We start from the raw sequence: 22,976 nt of genomic DNA, 5'->3' as shown, positions 1-22,976 counted from the left end.
TCGGAGCATGTGGGTACTTAAGGTAAAACGCCTGTTTTTGAAGGCTTGGAGAAATCGTATTATATGGAAGGGTTCACAAACGGGCGGAAAAGGAGACGATCTTAAAAAATATATAAAAAACATGTAAAAATCATAAATAATTATTTTTAGTAGGTATATAAGTATATATTATCTTCTATAGTTACTCTTAACAATCTTAATAATCATATATATGTATATTTTATGTATATAAGCTTAATATGTAATTGGAAAATACTATAGAATTTCAAAGTTAAAGTCTTACTGAGTCCGACTTTTTTATTATGTTGTAAAATTTATTCAAATAGAGTACTATGTTGCATTCGTAATATTATACACAGCAATGGTAAGCGAAGCTATTTTGACTCTATTTAAATCTATGTTGTTTTTGTCACTCTGTAAAATGTATAAACGCATATAGACAATAATAAATTATCAATAACAACAATCAATAATCATCTTATTTATAGATTTCTGCAAATGAAAGATTTTATGTGATTTTTCACCAGTGTGTCATTTGAAGTATTTTGATATTACCGATTTCAATCGCTAGATGTTTTTTTTTAATTAGAATGAGTCATTTTATGTTTTTTGAGATAACCAATTAGCAGAAAATTTTTAAAACACACATCGCATTGGTAAGGTTTTTCATCAGTATGTGTCAATTTATGTACTTTCATATAACCAAGTCGTTTGAATTTTTTAAAACACACATCGCATTGGTGTGGTTTTTCAGCAGTATGTGTCAGTGTATGTAATTTGAGGTCAGCCATTCGAAAGAATTTTTTAAAACACACATCGCATTGATGTGGTTTTCCACCAGTGTGTGTGATTTTATGTACGTCGAGTAAAGAAATTTGCATGAATTTTTTAAAACATACATTGCACTGATGTTGTTTTTCACCAGTATGTGTCATTTTATGTACGTTCAGATGACCAATTCGTGTAAATTTTTTTAAACACACATCGCACTGATAAGGTTTTTCGCCAGTATGTGTCATTTCATGTTCTTTGAGGTGACTAATTGTCATGAATTTTTTTAAACACACACCGCATTGATGCGGTTTTTCACCAGAATGTGTCAATTTATGTATTTTGAGTTCACTATTTCTCAAGAATTTTTTAAAACACGTATCGCAACGATGTGGTTTTTCACCAGTATGAGTCATTTTGTGTATTTTGAATTCACCGATTCGTATGAATTTTTTAAAACACACATCGCACTGATGGCGTTTTTCACCAGTATGTGTCATTTTGTGTAGTTTGAGCTCACCACTTTGTATAAATTTTTGAAAACACACATCACACTGGTGTGGTTTTTCACCAGTATGTGTCATTTTATGTTTTTTCAGTACATCAATTCGTATGAATTTTTTAAAGCACACATCGCACTGATATGGTTTCTCACCAGTGTGAGTCATTTTATGTTTTTTGAGATCACCAATACGTAGGAATTTTTTTAGACAAACATCGCAATGATGTAGTTTTTCACCAGTATGTATCATTTTATGTTGTTTAAGTTCAAAAACTCGTATGAATTTTTTAAAACATACGTCACACTGATGTGGTTTTTCACCAGTATGTGTCATGTTATGTGCTTTGAGATCAGTAATTCTTATGAATTTTTTAAAACACACAACGCATTGATGTGGTTTTTCACTAGTATGTGTCTTAGATGACTTAAGATGCTGAGACTTTATGCATGAAATGGAGTGACTATTTAGATGATTTACAGATTCGAACATTCCATAACAATCATGGCAAATAAAGTTACGTGGAAAATATGTAACTCTTGTCAACATAATTCGAACCACCTTTGTCAAGCATAATTTCTGAACTTCCAATTTTACGTTTTGTTCATCTTTAATAGATATCTCTGAATGCTGTATCATCATACTTTTGATTTTATTGGTTGCAGGTGCTATGTTGTTGGTGTCCAAGCTATTGTCAACTGTGTCTTTTCTGTCGATGTTCAGTGGTTTACTGTGATGTACAGTGAAACATTGCTGGGTATAAGCCTACAATAAGAACAGGGTTGATATATTCAATTGTATTGTACAATTGTAGAGTATAAAGTAATTATGTTCATGTGTTTTGATAGTTAATTGTTATAAATACCTGATCTAATGGCATATATTGTGTATCAGAATAGCCAGGTTGAGGACTCGCATTAACGTTTTGGCGGTTTGCGTTGTCAACAAATTCTTCTTTGATGACGATTCCTTCATTATCATTCTCAGACTTTATATTGATCAGACCGTTTTCACGCATCTAAAATAACATTATTAATATTATGTAACAGTAGCACCATGATGAAACTAGTCGTAATGTTTTGATTGTTATATAGCACTATTCGCAACACATTGGTTGATTATTATTCTATAAGAATAACAGGACGTTATTTGTTAAGGTACAGTCAAGCGTTTAATAATTGCGCTCCATGTATTTCGACCTTGTTTAGGAAAAAGGGCGTAACCCTCGCAGAACAAATTTTACAACAGTGGCAAAAAACGTTTTTTGAGAAATTTTAGTTTATTATTTTTTTTAAATAGGCACAGACATTGATTGATACATGATTGATGATTTGGTGTAATATATTTTCGAACTCATAATAACTAAAGAGGTTATTACAGAAAAATCATTAAAATTGAGGATAAATGCTTTTTTCCATAAATTAAAAATTAATTAAACTCAATTAAAACCTGAATTTAGATAATAATTCAGAATTTGCGGCTTACTTCCTTTTTATAGAACGTGTATTTAGTTGTATACAATGTTAATAAATAATAAAAGCACTTTTCGAAAAATCGAGGGTTATGACCTTTTTCCTAAACACAGTCGATTTGGTCTTAGTACCAGATAAATCGCTAGATAGGTGCCTACTGTTAAACTGCGTATATACCAATACACTAAAAATGACAGTTAGCGTGCTGTGATTTCTTTGCAACCAAAAATCACATTAAATTATACTAAATTAATTTTGTTGAGCGGTATAGCTGTTTAGCAAAAGGTCGGGCTCAAAACATTAATTTGTTTCAAAGGGTTTTTAAAAAAGCATTATTTGCCCATTTCAAGGTAGAAATGTAGCGTACACATTAGTGTTGGGCGCAAATGCATCATAGCAATATAAAAACCGTACCAAACAAATCAGCCGACATCCATTTGCCTATCCGCCGACTTCGAACAGCTGCGAAAGCTTAACGAACATTTGAAGTGAAAGTGTTACTTAGTTATATGGTAGGTGCCTAAATTAATGGGGCGCATCATTTACTCAACAAATTTTTGTGTGAAGTCAACTCGCCGATTATCATTATCATGGTTTGTGTATGACAGGTCTATAGGGGAGTTCTGAAGAAATAATACCAGGGCTTTTTTTGAAAAATAAAGGTGCCGGAACGCACTTATTGCCAAACTTCTTAACTACTAAAGAAATGTATGTTCAAATATCATGTGAATGCCACGAAGCGCACGAAAAAATAAACAAACAAACATTAATACAAATAAACAACTAAAGTTTTAAAAAATAAAATTGTAAAAACATCATAAATACTTAAATAAAAGTATAGTATTGTATAGTGATTTCCATGGCCCCCACATCTTGAAACGGTCCCCCAGTTCAGGATCTTTGGCGGGCCCTCTACCTATTACTAAGGTTAAAGGCAGGGTGACGCTATATATCTAGTAGCGTTTTCCAAATGCTTTTCGAGGTAAAATTAAGGGTATTCAGTGTGTAACAATCATTAACCAAAAAATGCAATTACACAACCACATAATTAAAAATACTAATACGCCTGAAGGAAATTAGAGCCGCAGGCGATTTTTTTTTACGATTAAAGCAAAATTTGTGATGTGCGTTTATCTCACTAATCTAATCAATCCCCAAGGCTAGAGCCCTGTAAACGCCTTTGTGGTGACAATGGTGATTTCCAAAATTCAGTTCAATTCTCGTCTAGCAAATTGTCTCAATTCCTTTTATTAGTGTTAGAGTCTATGGCCGAATGTTTTACACTGAGTAACCACCGATCAACGTATTTTGATAGGATCGAAAATTGTCAAAGGTGGTCCGACGAGTTTGATGAACAAAACTGCCGAAACTGTTTTAGTCTTGAACGAAGCTCTTTATGTGGTAATAATTAGATTCATTTGGGAATATTTGCTTGAAGAAATGGTAATATAATTCAAAGAATAGGTATATCAAACGAGATAGTTCTTCAGGATATGTTTTTTCATATGAGATAATCCAGGAAAATTAACTTGTACTATGTAAGCGTGAACATTGTTTTGTCTAATTGCTTTTGAAATATTAAAAATACCGTGAAAAAACGTGCCGGAACGCCGTTCCACCGCGTTACATTACAAAAAAGCCCTGATCAATACTATACCTGTCGAAATGATTTTGTATGTTTTTTCAATGATGAAATGTCAGGTACCTACTGTTACACCCCCGAATGGTCCCCATTTGGGGATGTCTCTGTGGATCTAGAGAAACCCGAACTATTATCAAGCCGACACATAGTAAGGGTTGATTGCGAGAATAAATAAATAAATAATAAATTGGTAGATATTAACGTAAATAAATCTCGCCGTTTCCGATTACAATTCCGGTGTTTAATTTGTTCACCTCCAAGTCCAGAACGCAGGCGATAAAACCTACTGAGCGAGAAAAGTAACAGCATCTTTTCACTTTCGCAAATGGAGGGAGATCTTACTACCTATGTGAGAAATTAAAGTGACAGCGTGATGCGTTTGACATTACTGATAAACTGCTAGCTCTCAGCTCGAGCGATAAAACAATATTTTTTTTCTTTCCCGTGTTACAATACTTGCAAATTCAAATACAATATAATTTGGATTGAAAGTCGTAACTCGCTTTTTATCGTTCAATTTTTATTCGTACGGTCTAAACCGTATCATGTGAAAGGGGGTTACAGTCCAAATTAAGTTTAGTTCGCAGTTGCATCATGGCGATTACTGCTGAAACTAATTGGCTGCATACTGCCTACTACCGGTGACGTCCCGTGGGGGTAAGCAGATTGAGCGTGGCTTGGGAGCGGCAGTTGCTCGAAGAGCGGCAAATCGAGGAGAATCATTTGGAATACCTATATAGAAATAGCCACTTAGTAATAACGAAAATATCTTTCCATTAAAAGATTCAACTCATTGGTTTTGTCTGGTTCGCGATATCTAGTTTACTTCCGTTGCCCTTCGACGTCCTTGGTGACCAGAAATGACACGTGCAGATTTGCGAATAATTACAGTCTGATATTTTGTTATAATGTATCCATACAACACATTTCTTAGATATTGTACTTATGAAAGGATATAAATACTGTATAAAAAATGGAACGACATTTTGGCGCTGCCGGGGGCGGCATTTTATCTAGGGACGTCACTGCCTACTACCAATAATAAACGGATCACGAATCGACTGAAATTGTGTACGCATGTCAGTTGAAGTCAACTCGCCAATTTCCATTCTCATAGTTTGTATTTGACAGATCCATTCGGGATTTATGAAGGTACCTACAATATTATGCCTATCCAGCGCCGTCTTTACATTAATGAAGCCTGAGCATATCTTTTTGCACAAGCAATGAGTGGTCCACTGTTCAGCTGTCAAAATCAGATCCCAGATTGCTTGCCATATTGATTCGCCCTTTCTCGTTTCAAATTGAATTATAAAAAATTCTCATATCTTATATATTAACTATCAGTATTATTTATAAATAATATACATTCTTGTTATTCCTCAGCTGTCAAAGTCAGACTAGTCCTTCACACAAAAACCGCTGGTAATATCGATTTCCAAAATATATGAAGCATTGATCTATGCATTACATTTGTAGGTGTGTTAATGCTAAGTAGTGTATTATTTATCATGTAACTTATCTATTCAAATCAAACCATTCCCTGTGTGAACACGACATACGACGACAGTATGAGACTATATAGAACAGTGACAGGTCATCCATAGACAACAACGGGAGGGGCGGAAAAAGTAGGACCAGTCGTTGTGAATGTATCGGTTTTCTACTTGAGACGGCAATGGCATATCGCAATGATTTTGTATGATTTTTTTAAAGGTTGCGTATGTGAGTAATGCGTTTGACATTACTGATAAACTGCTAGCTCTTGGCTCGAGCGATAAAACAATATTTACCTATTATCCTTTGCGTGTTACGACAATTAATACTAGCAGATTCAAATACATAATATGGAGTGAAAGTTGTAACTCGCAACTCTCTTGCACTCACTACTAAATAAAAAAAAATATAATATACAGACAGCAATTGAACAATCAAAGTCCTTAATCATTGATAAAGTAATACACAAATGACTATGGTTAGGAAATAGTGTTAATAAGGCCCGTTTCAGACGAAACACCGGTGTCGCGCTCGTATATAATAAGGAGACCAAGGCCTGAACAAAAACGATGCATGAGTGCGAGTGAGAAAGTATTCGGCACCCTTACAATCTCTGCGACACGCGCTAGAGTAAGATAAAAGGTCTACTAGCTACAAGCCAGTTTCCAAAAGTATCGCCATCAAATCGGGGCGAAACGCTTCACATAGCGTCGATAACTTGCGAGCTCGTGTTGCTAAAATTGATATTTTTTGTGTTAAACATAAAGTCAGTGGTAAATATTTTTGGTTAATTAAGTAGAAAAGATGGTTCTGTGTGTTGTCTTAAAATGTGGTAGCCGTACTGATAAGCAAGAAGATGGTATTACGTTTCATAAGTAAGTTGATACATGTTCGTGATAATTTCTTTTTATTTTATTATATATTTTAATATCAGTGACCTAGTGTTTTTTTAAAATAACTTAAATTATGGATATCTTTATCTAATGGTTGCATTTTGACCGCTTAAAAATACTATATAACGTAAAAAAATAGAAAATTATATTTTAATTCTGAGCGTCTAGTGCGAGCACTTTGGGCGAGCACTAGCGAAATGGTCTATGGTCTCGAACATTTGTAGACGAATGCGTTCGCTCGCTCACAAACCAAACGCAAGGCACGCGGCTTCATTTAGCAATGCAACGGGTGGCGTCTATATGTATCTATAGTCTAAGAAGGAGACCTTTGTATTCGAATGAAGGGGCCTTTGGATTATATTTATGAACGCCCCAGAGCTAATGAGTCAACGCGTGTCCGACACTCTTTTCCGTTGGCCGCTACATTCTCAAGTCGCCGATACACTTGTTTTTAATACCGCAGCCAGTTTTATGTTCTAATTTAAAACGCAAAATTATGCGTTGACTCATTCATTAGCTCTGGATCGTTCATAAACATAACACAAAGGCCTCATTATATACGAGTACGACACCGGTGTCCCGTCTGAAACGGGCCTAAGATGCACTGTATCACTTGACTGTCACCCAACAATAGGCTATTTTACGAAAGCATTCTGTAGGTATCAATAAGTAACGTGGTTAGTAAAGCGTCAATTACATTGAGCTACTTTACGAGCTGTTTGTTGGCGAATTTAAAAGAGGGCGATTCAGCTACTGCGATTGTGATGATGACACACAAAACTTTCCATTCGCTGAGAAGCCACAAGCCAGCTACTATTTTGACAGAACGTAGTTCGTTTTTTTACCGTGAGGTCTCTACTGCGCAGACGCAGTAGACCCACACGCCGGCGTGTAGCGTGTAAAGTCGACCGGTTTTCTACTTTTCTCGGTAGAGTGTTTACAATCTGCTTGTTAGCTTGTTCGATGATGACACTGGGCGACTTTACAGGCAGATTGTAAATTCGCCAACAAACAGCTCGTAAAGTAGCTCAATGCAATTGACGCTTTTGTGAGAATTTATATTTACCTTAGGTACCTAATGACTTTTTGAAATTGGAAGGAACATTCACCGTATAAACCTTTTTGTAATATGGTCCAGCAATAGAATACCTATAGCAATTTTTGTTAACCTTGAATTGACTATTATAGTCGTGCTCACTTTTATTTAGACTGCGCATTTGTCAACAAAATTGTGTCGGTATACCCTCGCCTAAACAAATTAGGAATCTAGTTACCTCTTTTATGGGGATATGTTTGCTGTCATCTATATTTTCCTGTTTGACTGACACGTCAAATAGACCTTTGCTCTTGAAGTGATTCTCGTCAGTCCATTGGTATGCACCGTCTCTGATTACCTCACCCGTTCCGTCAGGTAATATTTCATCGTTAATTTCGGTTTTTACTTCCATTTTATGCGGTGATCAATATTAATTAGCTGTCAATAGCTTAATCTCCTCTGGCGTCGTGTTTCAATACCAGTGTTGCTACCTTTTCTTTCGGAGTCCTAGAAAATATTTCAACAAAAAATATTTATTATAGTAGGTACTTACCCCCCTACGCGTTGTCATCAGAATTCTATTAGGTAATTGAAAACGTATTTTGTTTTTGTATCACCAAATAAAATTACTTACGTAGAATTTGAGAACAAAATAATGATACAATTTTTTACTAGGTAACCTCTTAGCTCTTAGATCGAGATTCTATTATAAGTACATAAAAATAACTAGAGATTTCTTTAATTCTTGCGAAGAGGTTTTATTTCTAGGCTACCTACCAAATTTTCTTCTCTAATGCGTCAATTACATTGAGCTACTTTATGAGCTGTTCGTTGGCGGATTTAAAAGCGGATGACTCAGCTACTGCGATTGTGATGATGACACATAAAACTTTCCATTCGCTGAGAAGCCAACAAGCTAGCGACTATTTTGACAGAACGTAGCTCGTTTTTTTACCGGGATGTGGCTACTATGCTCTACTGCGCAGACGCAGTAGGCCCACACGCTGGCGTGTAGCGTGTATAGTTGACCGGTTTTCAACTTTTCTCGGTAGACTGTTCACAATCTGCTTGCCAGCTTGTTCGATGATGACACTGGACGAATTTACAGGCAGATTATAAATTTACCAACAAGCAGCTCGTAAAGTAGCTCAATGTCATTAACGCTTAAGACAGCTCCAATTTTTTTTTAAATGGAAACATTGAAATCTACGAGTAGAGGTAGGTACGCTTCTGTAAGATTTCGTAGCTCTTGGCCATTTTAAAAATAATATATACGTACCTACCCAAGTATGAATGCAAAGGAAAAGCAAGAACACTAATACCTACATACCAATCAGATGCAGAGAAGAAACCTCGGCCCAATGCGGTGATTGAGCATGCGAAATGTTATGTACCTACTTACTTTTAATGTCGTAATGGAGGAATATTATTTAAGGAGCTGAGAAAAAAAGTCCTTGAAACGAAACAGATTTCTACAGATTCGCCGTTAGAAATTTTTACCTGAAGTAATTATTGTAGTACCATAATTTTTGGAACAGTAAAGTGACAAAAAGATGGCAACATTGGTCACGTAAAGATCAGCTGTCAGATTTCGTATATTAGTCTATGGTCAGATTACTTCTTTAGCTACTCAAAATGGCGTGCGAGAACTTTTCTAATGAAGAAGACTACCTACTAATTGATTTAGTAAGTCAAAATTCACCTATTTACGACTTTACTCTATTGTCGTACAAAGATAGGTTAATAAGGGAATGTATATGGAATAATATAGGAAATGCATTGGATAAAACTGGTGAGTATTTATAATTATTTTGTTTTTACAATCAAAACGGGTTTGACGTTTAACATTTTTAGTTCTTAATTTCGCCGACTAATTTACACTTTATTGACAATATTTTTTTTCTGTTTCAAACAAATAATAGTTTTTAAATTAACGTACTTATATCTGTGGCTGCCCATCGTGAATCTCAAACGTGCCTAATTTATTTAAGTAATACCTACATAGCATTAAGTTGAACTTACAATGTAAACTACTTATATCATTTATGTACCCTTCATCAAAATCATGTTTGAACACGTACGTCGGAAGTCTAATTTGTCGTCATCTAGACAATGTGTCCTTTGCTTCAGACGCAAGCCTGCATATTTTTTATCAATTCGCTTAATTCGCGAATTCTTGCTACAATGTATAATACGGAACAAATCAAATTGCACATTTGGAAGCAAATTCTTTTGGAAGAAAATATGCAGGCGAAGGCGAGACAAAATTGAACCATTATGTACCTACTATTAGCAAATTAGTCTATATTAGTCTTTGAAAACATTTTTAATGTGTAGGTAGTTTCTCCATTTGATTATTAGTAGTACATAATAGGAAGTAATGCTCTATTATGCTAACCCAGTGGGACATTGTGTAAACCAAAGAACAGATTAGTTGATCGTTGTAGACTTAACTATGAAACGTATACTATAATGTTGCTTCTCAGTGCGGCTACCAAATTTAAATACAACCTAACTAACCATATTTTGTACTAAATTAACTAAAATAAATACAACAAATTTCAGGAACACATGCTCGCAATTTTAAAATGAATGTAATCATTCAAATCGATATTTACTGGCGACGTTTCTAAAAAATATTTAATTCAGCCGTAGAAATTCTATTTCACTCTAACGCATATTGCGAAAATATAAGCGTGCCATATGATTTCTCATTCGCACTTATAGCTTTGAGTTGTGAGCTTTTCCGAATTCTTGTAGAATTCGGTTGGTAAACACTGCCTTAACCTGCAGGTTCTTACACGCACCATCTTTGTTTACATTTTTAGTCAGTCCGTTAAGGCTATACCTCAGCTGAGGCATAGTCTAAAAAGATCGTGTCAAGGCGATGCGCGGATTGTGCAAATGACGCAAGCCGAACGAAATATAATTTGTCATAAAAATCCAACATGTGTCCATTTAATTTTATGTTTATTGTTATATTACTAATAATAATAGTATATTCATTGACATGTTTTCTTTATCAAGTACATGCAACACGTTTTTTAGTCATCTTTACACGATTTAAGAATATATTCCTCCGACGCCATTACAAAAGAAATTTGCGTGCTCACAAGTCAACTATCGCTCTCCGAATGGAAACGCGGCCGAAATTACGTCTCACATAATGTTGAAAATTATTTGCCGTTTCACTTATGTACGCTCTTAAACAGCGGATAAACAACAAAACTGCATGAGTTTAACTCATTCGCTGCTGACTAGATAATGATTTTTTAATTACTACCTTTCAAATGCACGTTAATTACATCGATCGGCCGCCTGGTCATTACGCGCCAGGTATGTCTTCAACGTCCAAAGTGTTAATTAACAATAATTATTAAGATGATCTGGCAAAGGAAGCTGGCCATTCAGGGGTACCATATCAGTGGATATAGAAAACCTGGACTAGAATAAGGCTATAAAGAAAATGTGCCAAAGTATGTGGATAGATTTTCACCATAGGGCATCATTAGAAAAGGGGAAATGGAGTAAGTCTATTCTACCATCACCACGAGAGGTGCCCTGGTTTGTAGAGTCTTCTTTGACGAGGAATGAGCTTAAGTTAATACTGAGGCTAAGAACAGGGCACACCATGGGCAAAAGATTTGATGTCCTCATGGGAAGAAGCGAATCGCAACTCTGTGATGAATGTCATGTTTTAGAAAACATTGTACATATAGCACTACAATGCCCTAAATATGAACTTCACAGAGTACAGCTGCGACTTGCGGATATCTATGAGAATGTCGACGAATTGAAGGGTGTCCTGGCGGTGGGTGAGACGGAAGAGCTAGGCAAAATTGTAAAGTTATTTAACAGAATAGGAGTGATTACCTGATCGATGGATCCCCTTCTAGAAGAGAAGAGGCGATATGACAGCGAGTCGCAGTCAAAACCTTGGTAAAATCACAAAAAAAAAATAATACTTTCTATCAATTTCAGGTGATGAATGCAAGAAAAGATGGAAGAACATAAAAGATTCCTACAGCCGATACAAACGCAAAAGAAAAGGCGGCTCAAAAAGTTCGGCTCAACCTAAAAATTCGAAATGGCATAGATTAAGATTTTTAGACGTACCATCTCAAAACAATGAAGTATCAAATATATCAAGCCCAGAGATTGAACATCATTATGTTCCTGACACAAAGATAGACATCTTTAATGAAGAATCCACACCGGCGATAACTGAAGAAGACAATCCAACTGTATCTCCATCACGGAGTACAGGAGAAATTTCACAAAGCAAGAAAAGGCGGACACAGCACGACCATTTTCCCATTAAAAAAATGGAAAATCAAAGACAAACTCTATTAAAAAGTTTGCATGGTGAATACTACTCAAGTAGTACTGATGATGATGAAGTCAATTCGTTCAGCGATCACATAAAGTCAGTTTTGAAGAAGTTACCACCGGTTTTAAGGCTTAAAGCAAAGACTGAGCTGTTCAGTGTGTTGTGTAAATATGAAATGTCTATGGAACCTTCAAGTTCGTTGTGTAGTAACCGTACATATACTGTAGTATATTCACCTACGACATTTACTCCACAAGGAAACTCTCCAAGGTCCTCGGAGTGTGATGACGAATATTTAATCGACTAAGAAAATTATGTCTTCTCTTCTCTTCCACCCTGTCACGACCCAATATTGGGGCAGAGGGCAAGCACAAGTTTGCGCCACTTCCATCGGTCCATCGCCAACTCTTGCGCCTCTCGCCATGTCAGACCTGCAGCACGTACGTCGCTCCTGTAGCACCGCTGCAAGGTGAGGGATGGCCGGCCACGGCGACTGAACCCTTGAGGCTGTGCCACAAGGGTACGAAGTGTCGCACTCTTTGGCGGCATCCGGAATACGTGTCCCAGCCACGTAAAGCGTCTATTCGTGTTAACCTCAATCACCGAAGGCTGCTGTCTCTGCTCATGAATTCGGATGTTTGTAACGCGGTCGTACCAATGTACCCCTAAGATTCGGTGGGGACATCGATTTTCAAAGCTCAAAAGCCGAGACTCTTGAAGCTTAGTAAGATGCCATGTCTCACAGCCCACAGGAGCACAGGTAGCACGCACGCGTTAAAAAAATGACAATTGGTCCTCACAGAATACAGCCTTGACCTCCATGCGACTCCAAGTTGGTTGAATGCAAACCCGCCATACACATGCGGATTCCAAGCTCACTAGATATACCACAATCGTTGGCAACCGTAGCACCAAAGTATTTGAACCTGGACACCAGCTCAACGGGCAGACCGGAAACCCGCAGATGAGTGTCGGCGTCGATGTATGCAGCACTGCACATGGATTCGGTCTTAGCTGCATTCAGATGAAGACACACACGTTTCGAGTTCGCGGTGAGCCTGTCGATCGTTGAGTCAAACACGACTCCGTCGTCTGCATACTCCAATATAATTATAATATAATAGACTTTAAGGAAAAAAATATTTAATTCAACATGTATTGCTTTATAGTTTATTTTTTGTAAACGAAGACATTATAATATACAATAAATAGAATTTTAAAAGGTAGTGTTATTTTTATTATCATAACAATGTGTCATAATTTATATAATAACAATTATTAATAACCAGTTACAATGAACACTAACTTACTTTAATAAACGTAATAAAACAATATAAATTAATAAAAAAACATGATGCACCAGTGTCGAAGGGTGAAAGGGGGAAAATATGTAGCATTGATCTATGCATTACATTTGTAGAATGTGTGTTAATGCTAGTGTATTATTTATCATGTAACTTATCTATTCTAATCAAACTATCCCCCGTGTGATTACGACAGACGCGTCAGTATGAGCACTTTATAGAAAAATGACAGGCAATGACAGGTCATCCTTAGACAACAATGGGAGGGGCGGAAAAAGTAAAACCAGTCGTTGTGACTGTATTGGCTTTCTGCTTGAGTCGGCAATGGGATAGGGGCATACAATTTGCCTGAATCGCGTCAGTCTGTGAACTTCGTATCGTAGCTCTACACAAATGAAGTGTTTCAACAAGTTTTTACACTAAATGCGTCGATGACATTGAGCTCTTTTACAAGCTGCTTGTTGGCGAGTTTAAACGCGGGCTCTATTGCGCAGACGCAGATCGCCCACACGCCAGCATGTAGCGTGAAAAGTAGCCCGGCTTTCAACTTTTCTCGATAGATTGTTTACAATAATGACACTGGGCGAGTTTACAAGCAGATTGTAAATTTGCTGGCTTGTAGCTTGTAAAGAAGCTCAATGTCATCGAGCCAAAAACGGTTGCATGAATATCGGTGACGATTTCTAAAAATGGTGGCCGTATGTCGCGAGTATGTTATAGAATACCTAGTTTGTATGCCAATAGATACATGCAGTAAATGTAACTATTGTTTCACTTATTGACCTCTAACCTCAAGACGTACTTTACGTTTTAGGCTATACTTCAGTTGAGGCATGGTCTAAAAAGATCGTGACTAGGCGATGCGCGGATAGTGCAAATAACGCGAGCCGAACGAAATATAATTTGTCATAAAAATTCAACACACGTCCATTTAATGTTATTGTTATATTAGTAATAATAATAGTATATTCATTGACATGTTTTCTTTTTCAAGTAAATGGGTAACGTTTTTTAGTCATCTTAACACGATTTAAGAATACTAGCTGACCCAGCTGGCTCTCGCCAGTCTGTCTCGCTAGGTCTTGCAGACAGCTTTTCGTCATAGTGACTTGGTGTTGGATTTTAATATAGTAATTGTAAAGTGTGTATAGACGGCGCCATAGTTTTGCCTTCGGGATGGATTTTCATTCACGTCAGACAACTGAAAATTTATCTGATTTGTCAGTTTTACGATCTGCATGTCGTCACTGCCAATACAAATTTGGAGTCATGTGCGTAGTCTATTCTGGAGTCTGGCCTTCTCAATATCATCTGACACCATTTCAGACTGCTAAGCCTAGCAGAATAGCTGGCAATTGCCGATTGATACCACTGTCATTTTAATTTTACTACAATATATGTGTAGGTATGTGCATTTAAATATGATAAATAATTATACATCTCAATCGTGTTTATCATAAATAGCTATCCAATATAACGCGATATTAATCTCCTTCGGGTCCCATTGAGATAATAGAAGAAGGTTAGCAGTGTCGAAGGGTGGAGAAAGGCTGTTAATATTCGCCCTAAATAGTGTACACTAAACATTGTAACTCCTTCTTTACTTTTTTCTTTCGACCATGTCCGATCCTAATATGATCATATGGGCCTCCACAGAGTTGGTAGTCAGTAGAGGTTTGTATTGACAGATTTTGTTTTTTACGAGAAATGGATGTTAACTACTTGCTCAACCTATTAGGTCCATACCCTGACACACACAAATTGAAAAACAAAATGTGTACTTGCCAGACCCAAGATTCGTACCTGGGACCCACGGCGTTATAGTCCAACGCTTAAGCCGCGCAGCCACCGTGGGTGTTGTATAGGTACTAATGGACATATTATTAAAATTAAAAGTTGAATATGGCTCTCAAACGATTGCCGAGCCCTACGTATCTTACACAATAGCTATGTATTAAATACATTTGAGAAAACAAATTTTGTTGTCATTATTTATCCAGAATTTTAACAGCCTACCTCCAACCCTCGCCACTGGCATATATTATGTACATATTTTAAAATTATATTTACATCAAAAAGAAAAATACTATTCACATAAAATTTTGTAACAAAATCTAAAAGAGATATTATGTATTAATAATTACACAAAATTATTTTTATGTTTTCTATTTGGACTATGATCATGTATTATTTTTCTACTTGTAATGCGTTTACCGGAAGTGGGTACACAGTGATTGATTCATCTTCCGGATTCAGCGACACGCGCGGCATATAGCAGTAAAACACTCAAGCGAAACTTCCTTTTGGACGTACAATCGCTCATTCAGAAAGAATTGCTACTTCATTCATCGTTCTCCTTTCCTTAATTCATACCGACAAAATGAAATACGACTTCCGGGTTTGTCAGCTCTTCTGTGGGCTACATAACAATAAATTTGACTCTAGAGCAGACTCTCTGACTTAAAAAAGACGGTTATAATCTCAGCTTTTTCGATGATTAGAGTATTTATTAAAAATTGTATTCTACGAGTATGAATTTCTCATTTCAATTGTGTCTAGTTTCTATCGTTCGCCGTTACCATCTAAATGTCGAAGGCATATATAAAAATTGAACAAACGCACTTATTTTTTCTATTTTTATAAGCATGTACAATATTTGATTTTAAGCAGTGTGCGTTCTTTTATGGTATTTAAGATGACTCATCTGTGTGGATTTATATGGGCAAAGATCACATTCGAATGGCTTCAGATCACTATGAATTATTTGATGCTTTTTCAGGTTCTGATAAGTTACGCACGCGTATGAGCACATATCACATTTGTACGGCTTTTCACCAGTGTGTTTCATTTTATGAACTTTGAGATTGCTGATCTGCGAGCATGCAAATGAACAAATTTCACATTTGTATGGCTTCTGACCATTATGAGTAGTTTTATGTATTTGTAAGTTATTAAAATGGCGACATGAATAAGAACATACATCGCATTTAAATGGTTTTTCATCGGTATGTAGAATTTTATGCGCCTTGAGATTAGTAGGCTGCGAACATTCAAACGGGCATACATCGCATTTGTAAGGCTTCTCTCCAGTATGAATCATTTGATGCGCTTTGAGATGAACGAGCTGTCTAAATTTTTTCAAGCAAACACTACAATCATACGGTTTTTCGCCATTGTGAATCATTTTATGAGTTCTAAGGCTACTCTTGGTAATACATTCATATACGCACACATCGCATTTGTAAGGTTTTTCACCCGTATGCCTCATTGTATGTGCATTGAGACTACCAACCTGAGAACATTCAAACGAACAAACATTGCATTTAAAGGGTTTTTCTCCAGTATGCGATCTTTTATGTCGCTTGAGATGACTAAGATGAGTAAATTCACATTGACAAATATCACATATAAATGGTTTTTCACCGGAATGAGTTATTTTGTGTGTTTGTAAGTTAGAGAAAAGTAGGCATGTAAAAGAACATATACCACATTTGAAAGGCGTTTTGTCGGAATGCTGCTTTCTTTTATGTGCCCTGAGATTACTGGCCTGCGAAAATTCTAATGAACACATATCACATTTATGTGGTTTTTGGCCAGTATGAGTAATCCTATGTACTTTTAGATAACTAAGTTGAGTACATTTGTATGGACAAAGATCGCACTGATATGGTTTTTCACCGGTATGTTTTAATTTGTGTATTTTCAGACAACTCAACGACAAGCATTTATATTCACATATATCGCAGGAAAATTGTGTCAGTTTATTTTCTATACTTTCAATTGAACCGTCAACCAAATTGTTGTGAACAATTATGTGATTGTTGAGAGCAAAACGAGATCCAAAAACTGCATAACAGATACTGCATACAAAATTACATGGAAAATGCATTACTTCTTTAAGGTTAATTCTGATCTCTTTTGTACAATTGAGTAATGACACTTCATGTTTTATGTTTCGGTCTTCTATAGTAACGTCTAAATTAGGTATTGTCCTGTCTTGGATGTCATAATTTGTAGATTTTATACATTGTGTTAGATTTTTCTGTTTATAATGCTGGCCTAAGTTCATACAACTCTGTGGAACACTCGTGGTATTGTAGAGGCCTGGGTAATACTGCTGAGAAATAATCTGTAAAAAGATAAAGTTTCGGTAAATCTTAATTAAAAAAAAAAAAATACAGAAATATTTTAAGGTTTAAGCATAAAATACTTGAGTTATGTTTTTAACGTCTAAAATATAACTGCTATATAGAAAATATTACAAGCATTATATTGCTAACAAAAGTCCATATCTCATGGGCGTCTTCTTTATCAGGACCTTATGACTGGTTTGGCCGACTGACAGCCAATACGAGACTCTTGATTTGGTCTGTTCATCTAATGTGAGATCTTACTCGACCCCTGTGATCTTCAACTCTACCAAACATCTCGAGTTTTTGCAGGTTGTCATCTTTTATGCGGGTTATGATTTGACTAAAAACTGAAATCTCCCTCGAATCTTGTGTTTGCTCATGGGCACGGTCATTGCCGACTCAAGTAGAAAGCCGATACATTCACAACGACTGGTCTTACTTTTTCCGCCCCTCTCGTTGTTGTATATGTATGAACTGTCATTGCCGGTCATTGTTCTATAGAGTGCTCATGCTGACGCGTCTGTCGTGTTCACACAGGGAATGGTTTGCTTTGAATAGATAAGTTACATGATAAATAATACACTGCCATTAACACACCTTCTACAAATGAAATGCATAGATCAATGCTACATATATTTTGGAAATCGATATTACCAGCGGTTTTTGTGTGAAGGACTAGTCTGACTTTGACAGTGCTGATGAATAGCAGGAATGTATATAATGTATTAATAACACTGATAGTTAATATATTTGATTTGAGAATTTTTTATAGTTCAATTTAAAAAGAGAAAGGGCGAAACAATATGTCGAGTAATCTGGGATCTGATTTTGACAGCTGAAAAGTGGACCACTCGTTGCATTGTGCAAAAAGTTATGCTCATGCTTTATTAATATAAAGATGACGGTGGCACGGTGCATAAAATGTTTCTAATATTTTCATGATTGCGTACATATATATATATGTTTTTAAATAATTTTGCCTGAATTTATTTCAAATATATTTATTACTTTTAATAATACTAATGGATCATTTGAGAAAGATACGTATCTTATATTATATTATAATAAAATTAATAAACGCATATTAGAATTTATATATGAGTTACTCAATTTGCTCTTGGTGTATCTGAATTTGTTCAATACACAACTCATTATTGACTAACATTAGGTCATTATTAAAAAAAAACAGTGTTAAATAAATACCTCAGTATTATAATCACTGGAACATTCACCAACATAACTAACATGGGATGGCAAGGAAATAGCATGATCACCCACTTCATCGTTGTAATTTCTCACCGTGAAATCAGCTTCATGTTTAAGATTCATATCAAAGTTTGGAGTATTCTGAAAAAATATGACAAGACATAAACAAATATAATACCAAATTACATTCGTTTCCACGGAATTCTGAATTCATTTTGGCTTTACACTATACACGTTGTTTTTAAGCAGGGTTTTGAATGTGTAAGTGTCCTACGAAATTAAACTACACATTTTAGACGTGCAGGGGCCTTATGTTATAACTAGCGAGTTGAAGTTACCCAGTCGACGAGACGTCATATGACATCATTGTGACGTACTACCGGAGTGATAATAGCATTCGAGAAATTAACGCTACTCAAATACTGGCGTTATCCATTGTCCCACAAATAGGTGTTTCAGCATAATAATATATATGTTGAGCCGTGTGCGTCACAATTACGTCATGTCGTCGGGTGACACACGAGTCGATAGTTAAGAAATCGCAGGCCAGTAGTGTGTTGCAACCTTCAAATACACCAATATTGAATAAGCATCAGTGCATAATCTAAAAGCAGTTGTCAGATCGAAGGACACGTTTAGAATGATGTATTCTTGACACGTGTTTTTGGTTGTCCCATATTTTTCCAGACTCGATATCGGTTGCCTGTCATTTCACACCCGTTAAGTATTCCAATTCCCATTAATTCTGAGATCCCTGTTTATTTATAATGATGTATAATCTTCAAATTCATTTTGGAGAAAACTGACTCAAAATACCTATCTACACTTTTCGTCTTTTCGTGCTATATTCGTAATCGGACTCCGGCGATTTGTTTGGATTTTTCTATATGACCATCACGGTTATAAAGAGGAAAGGAGTTTCAGGACATTTCGAGCGCTATTAGCAACCATTAAGGCGAATACTCTACCTACCAGAGGCACCTACCGGAAAAAATATTGCAATTTGAGATAATTTTTTGATAATTTACAATTTAAGCTGTATAATACACATATTTCAGAAAATATTAAAGAGAAAAATATTTTTTATTTTAAGTTAAAGATAAACTTACAATTTAAAAAAAAATGTTATAAAATGTGAATTTGTTAAAGGATCCTATCTAAATAAATATTTATAAAATTTAGTTTATTAAGTTTTCTATATTGTACCTCCTGTTTCTATATTGTAAGTCCTTTTTATTCATATCAAACCGAGCTTCATTATTACGACCATACCTAGATAAGATTTATGTACATATAAACATATTTATTAATTAATACAGTTTATTTGTAAATTATCAAAAAAATGACTCAAATTGCAAGCTTCGTATTTTTCTGCTAGGTGCCTCTGGTAGGGAGAGGAATCACCTTAAAACATCCACATATACACGCTTTAAAAAAAGACAAATAAGTATATAGTGCGATCTTATCGGCAATAAAATCCTAAGTATCCGAATGAGGAGTCAGTGCCATACGCGTTGGACTACGAGGAATTAGCGTTGATAGTTAGTTACCTGATAAACTTCAGAATAAGAGCACCCAGGTACTGAGAGTTCGCATTTGAATGGCTGCTTCGCTCCATCGTCGAATTCTTCTTTGAAGTTTTCCAGCAGATGGACAGGTTCGGTTTTTACATTGGTTGTGTCCGTTGTAGTATTCTGTAAATAAGAAAAACATACTGAGGTCAACTTTTCTAACCATGGCTCCCGTAGGGGGAAAGAGGTTGACAGGACTCTTGGCGGGTCGGTCAGTTAAGTGGTATAAACAACACACCACAAATTTGCTCCAATAGTAAAAAAACATGCTTAAAGAATATTATATTTCAAAATATGTGGCTATTTGATGAAATATTATATAATATATATATACAATTTGATGTTTGTTTGTCTGTCTGTCCCGTATGCGTTCCTATACCATTCATCAGATTGCAATGAATCTTTAGTAAATTGTTGTGTGCCCACCCGCGGAGGTTTCTGAATTAGAAAAGCCATCTTCTTCTTCATTCTATCTTCTTTTATTCTTATGGTTCCTATACCATTCATCTGATTGTCACATGAAAATTCAGAAGCTTCAAATTTTTTTTGATTCATGCATGCAAGCTTGCAACTGCAGGATGATACATGTTTCCGACTATGTTCAATCCTAATAGGTTCATATAGGCCTTCACAAAGTGGAGGTTTGTATTAACAGATTTTGTTTTTACGAGAAATGGATGTCAGCCACTTGCTAAACCTTTTAGGTCCATACTCTGACTCATGTACAAATTGAAAAACAATACGTATTCTTGTTAGACCCAGGATTCGAACCTGGGACCCACGACGCTATAGGCCGACGTCTAAATCTGGCTGCCATCGTGCGGTTTATGTGCACATGTTTTACCCACACATTTTCTTGTTATGGCCGCGATAATACTTACTGTCAACAGTAAATCCATGCACGTAAAAAACGGAGTAGGTATAATTCTGAGTACCAATAATTTGACAATACAAAAAATAGCTAAACATAGACCATACCAGTCTAATCTATGGTATAACTTTAAAGACTGGTTTCCATGTCCTCACATGGGGTGGAGAACGCGATGGATCTCATTAACGTAAATATGTTTTTGAAATCGGCCACCCTAGAGTTGGGGTGTTACGAAAATATTGGTAATTTTTAACAGCTATAGTTCAATGTCTAATGGTATTTACAGCGCCATTTTTAGATTAATCAAGCCTGAGCATATCTTTTTGCACAAGCAACGAGTGGCCTACTGTTCAGCTGTCAAAATCAGATCCCAGATTGCTTGATATATAGATTCGCCCTTTCTCGTTTCAAATTTTATTATAAAAAATTCTCAAATCAAATATATTATTAAATTATAAATAATACACATTCCTGTTATTCATCAGCTGTAAAATTCGGACTAGTCCTTGATACAATAAACTGGTGGTAATATAGATTTCCAAAAAATATGTAGCATTGATCTATGCATTACATTTGTAGAATGTGTGTTAATGCTAGTGTATTATTTATCATGTAACTTATCTATTCTAATCAAACTATCCCCCGTGTGAACACGACAGACGCGTCAGTATGAGCACTTTATAAAAAAATGACAGGCAATGACAGGTCATCCCTAGACAACAATGGGAGGGGCGGAAAAAGTAGGACCATTCGTTGTGAATGTAACGGCTTTCTACTTGAGTCGGCAATGGGATAGGGCGCGAGCCGAACGAAATATAATTTGTCATAAAAATTCAACACACGTCCATTTAATGTTATTGTTATATTAGTAATAATAATAGTATATTCATTGACATGTTTTCTTTTTCAAGTAAATGGGTAACGTTTTTTAGTCATCTGAACACGATTTAAGAATATATTTCTCCGACGCCATCACAAAACAAATTGACGTGCTTACACCTTGACTTTCGATCTCCGATTGGCGACGAGTGATAAATTTCGTCCCACCTACTGTTGAAAATTATTTGCCGTTTCATTTATGTATGCTCTTAAACATGCGCATGCCGTAGAAACGCAAGGCATCGATGATAATTATTATTTTAATAAAAATAACAACGGAACATGCACCATGTCAAAAAACACACAATAGTATTGCCGCATGTTTTTAGACGTATGTAATTGTTGTAGTTTATTGTCAACATAAAAATATAATAACATGGTAAGGCTGCGTTGTAGGAAACCATTGCCGACTCAAGATTAATCTAAAGATGGCGCTGAGTAAACAGATTGTTGTTGAAAACTAACCTCAAACCTAAATTTGACATCTAGGGCTTCGTGTATATTTTGATGGGAGTCCGGGGTGTTTGATCGCTTCAATGGTACATCAAACAAATAATCTTCGTACGTCCTATCTTTTACAGTCAATTCTCCTTCGCCTTGTTCACGTTTTATATCCATTTTGTCCGAGATATCGATTACGTCACAATTATTACGTGACCATAGACTATAAACCAAAAGATGAAAATGCTGCCAGTCGTATAAACAATATTATTCGATTGTTAAAAATGATCGCCATTATTATTATTATTAAAAAAAAAATTATTGGCAGTTTGTTACAGTATAGTAAAACTGTATTACTTGAGACGGTAGGGTAACTTGAGAAGAAATGACCTGTTGTACTTTTTTTCATTGTCGTAACATTATCACAGTG

The 22,976-nt window shown here is 35.8% G+C and overlaps 2 protein-coding genes and 1 long non-coding RNA gene across 3 annotated transcripts; 1 reads left to right on the top strand and 2 right to left on the bottom strand.

The window, feature by feature from the left end:
- Positions 1-469: 469 nt before the first annotated feature.
- On the bottom strand, positions 470-8,291 carry LOC147076961 (uncharacterized). The gene is made up of 3 exons (XM_085941402.1): positions 8,050-8,291; positions 2,137-2,289; positions 470-2,036 (listed from the first exon to the last, which is right to left on the bottom strand). The coding sequence occupies exons 1-3, from the start codon at positions 8,221-8,223 to the stop codon at positions 582-584; spliced, it is 1,782 nt and encodes a 593-aa protein (XP_085797528.1). The 5' UTR covers positions 8,224-8,291; the 3' UTR covers positions 470-581.
- Positions 8,292-9,428: 1,137 nt separating this feature from the next.
- LOC147076960 (uncharacterized) lies at positions 9,429-13,366 on the top strand. Its single transcript, XM_085940586.1, has 2 exons — positions 9,429-9,603; positions 11,793-13,366. Exons 1-2 carry the CDS (start codon positions 9,447-9,449, stop codon positions 12,446-12,448), a joined length of 813 nt encoding a protein of 270 aa, XP_085796712.1. The 5' UTR covers positions 9,429-9,446; the 3' UTR covers positions 12,449-13,366.
- Positions 13,367-15,059: 1,693 nt separating this feature from the next.
- On the bottom strand, positions 15,060-22,773 carry LOC147076959 (uncharacterized). Its single transcript, XR_015069393.1, has 4 exons — positions 22,571-22,773; positions 20,335-20,478; positions 18,782-18,925; positions 15,060-17,574 (listed from the first exon to the last, which is right to left on the bottom strand). It is a non-coding gene; the product is annotated as an uncharacterized LOC147076959 (long non-coding RNA).
- Between the last annotated feature and the right edge of the window lie 203 nt (positions 22,774-22,976).

This window comes from Rhyacophila brunnea, unplaced genomic scaffold (assembly GCF_057557595.1).
Source record: "Rhyacophila brunnea isolate RB1 unplaced genomic scaffold, BYU_Rbru_1.0 scaffold_13, whole genome shotgun sequence".
Taxonomy (NCBI): domain Eukaryota; kingdom Metazoa; phylum Arthropoda; class Insecta; order Trichoptera; family Rhyacophilidae; genus Rhyacophila; species Rhyacophila brunnea.
Note: the sequence above shows the minus strand (reverse complement) of the source record. Positions and strands in the feature narration are given on the sequence as shown.

Coding starts and splice junctions, on each gene's coding strand:
- LOC147076961 (XM_085941402.1), bottom strand. CDS start 8,223: ATGGAAGTAAAAACCGAAATTAACGATGAAATATTACCTGACGGAACG. Junction 2,290..8,049: donor AACATATCCCCATAAAAGAG/GTAACTAGATTC, acceptor ATGTTATTTTAG/ATGCGTGAAAACGGTCTGAT. Junction 2,037..2,136: donor AATATATGCCATTAGATCAG/GTATTTATAACA, acceptor TTCTTATTGTAG/GCTTATACCCAGCAATGTTT.
- LOC147076960 (XM_085940586.1), top strand. CDS start 9,447: ATGGCGTGCGAGAACTTTTCTAATGAAGAAGACTACCTACTAATTGAT. Junction 9,604..11,792: donor AAATGCATTGGATAAAACTG/GTGAGTATTTAT, acceptor TATCAATTTCAG/GTGATGAATGCAAGAAAAGA.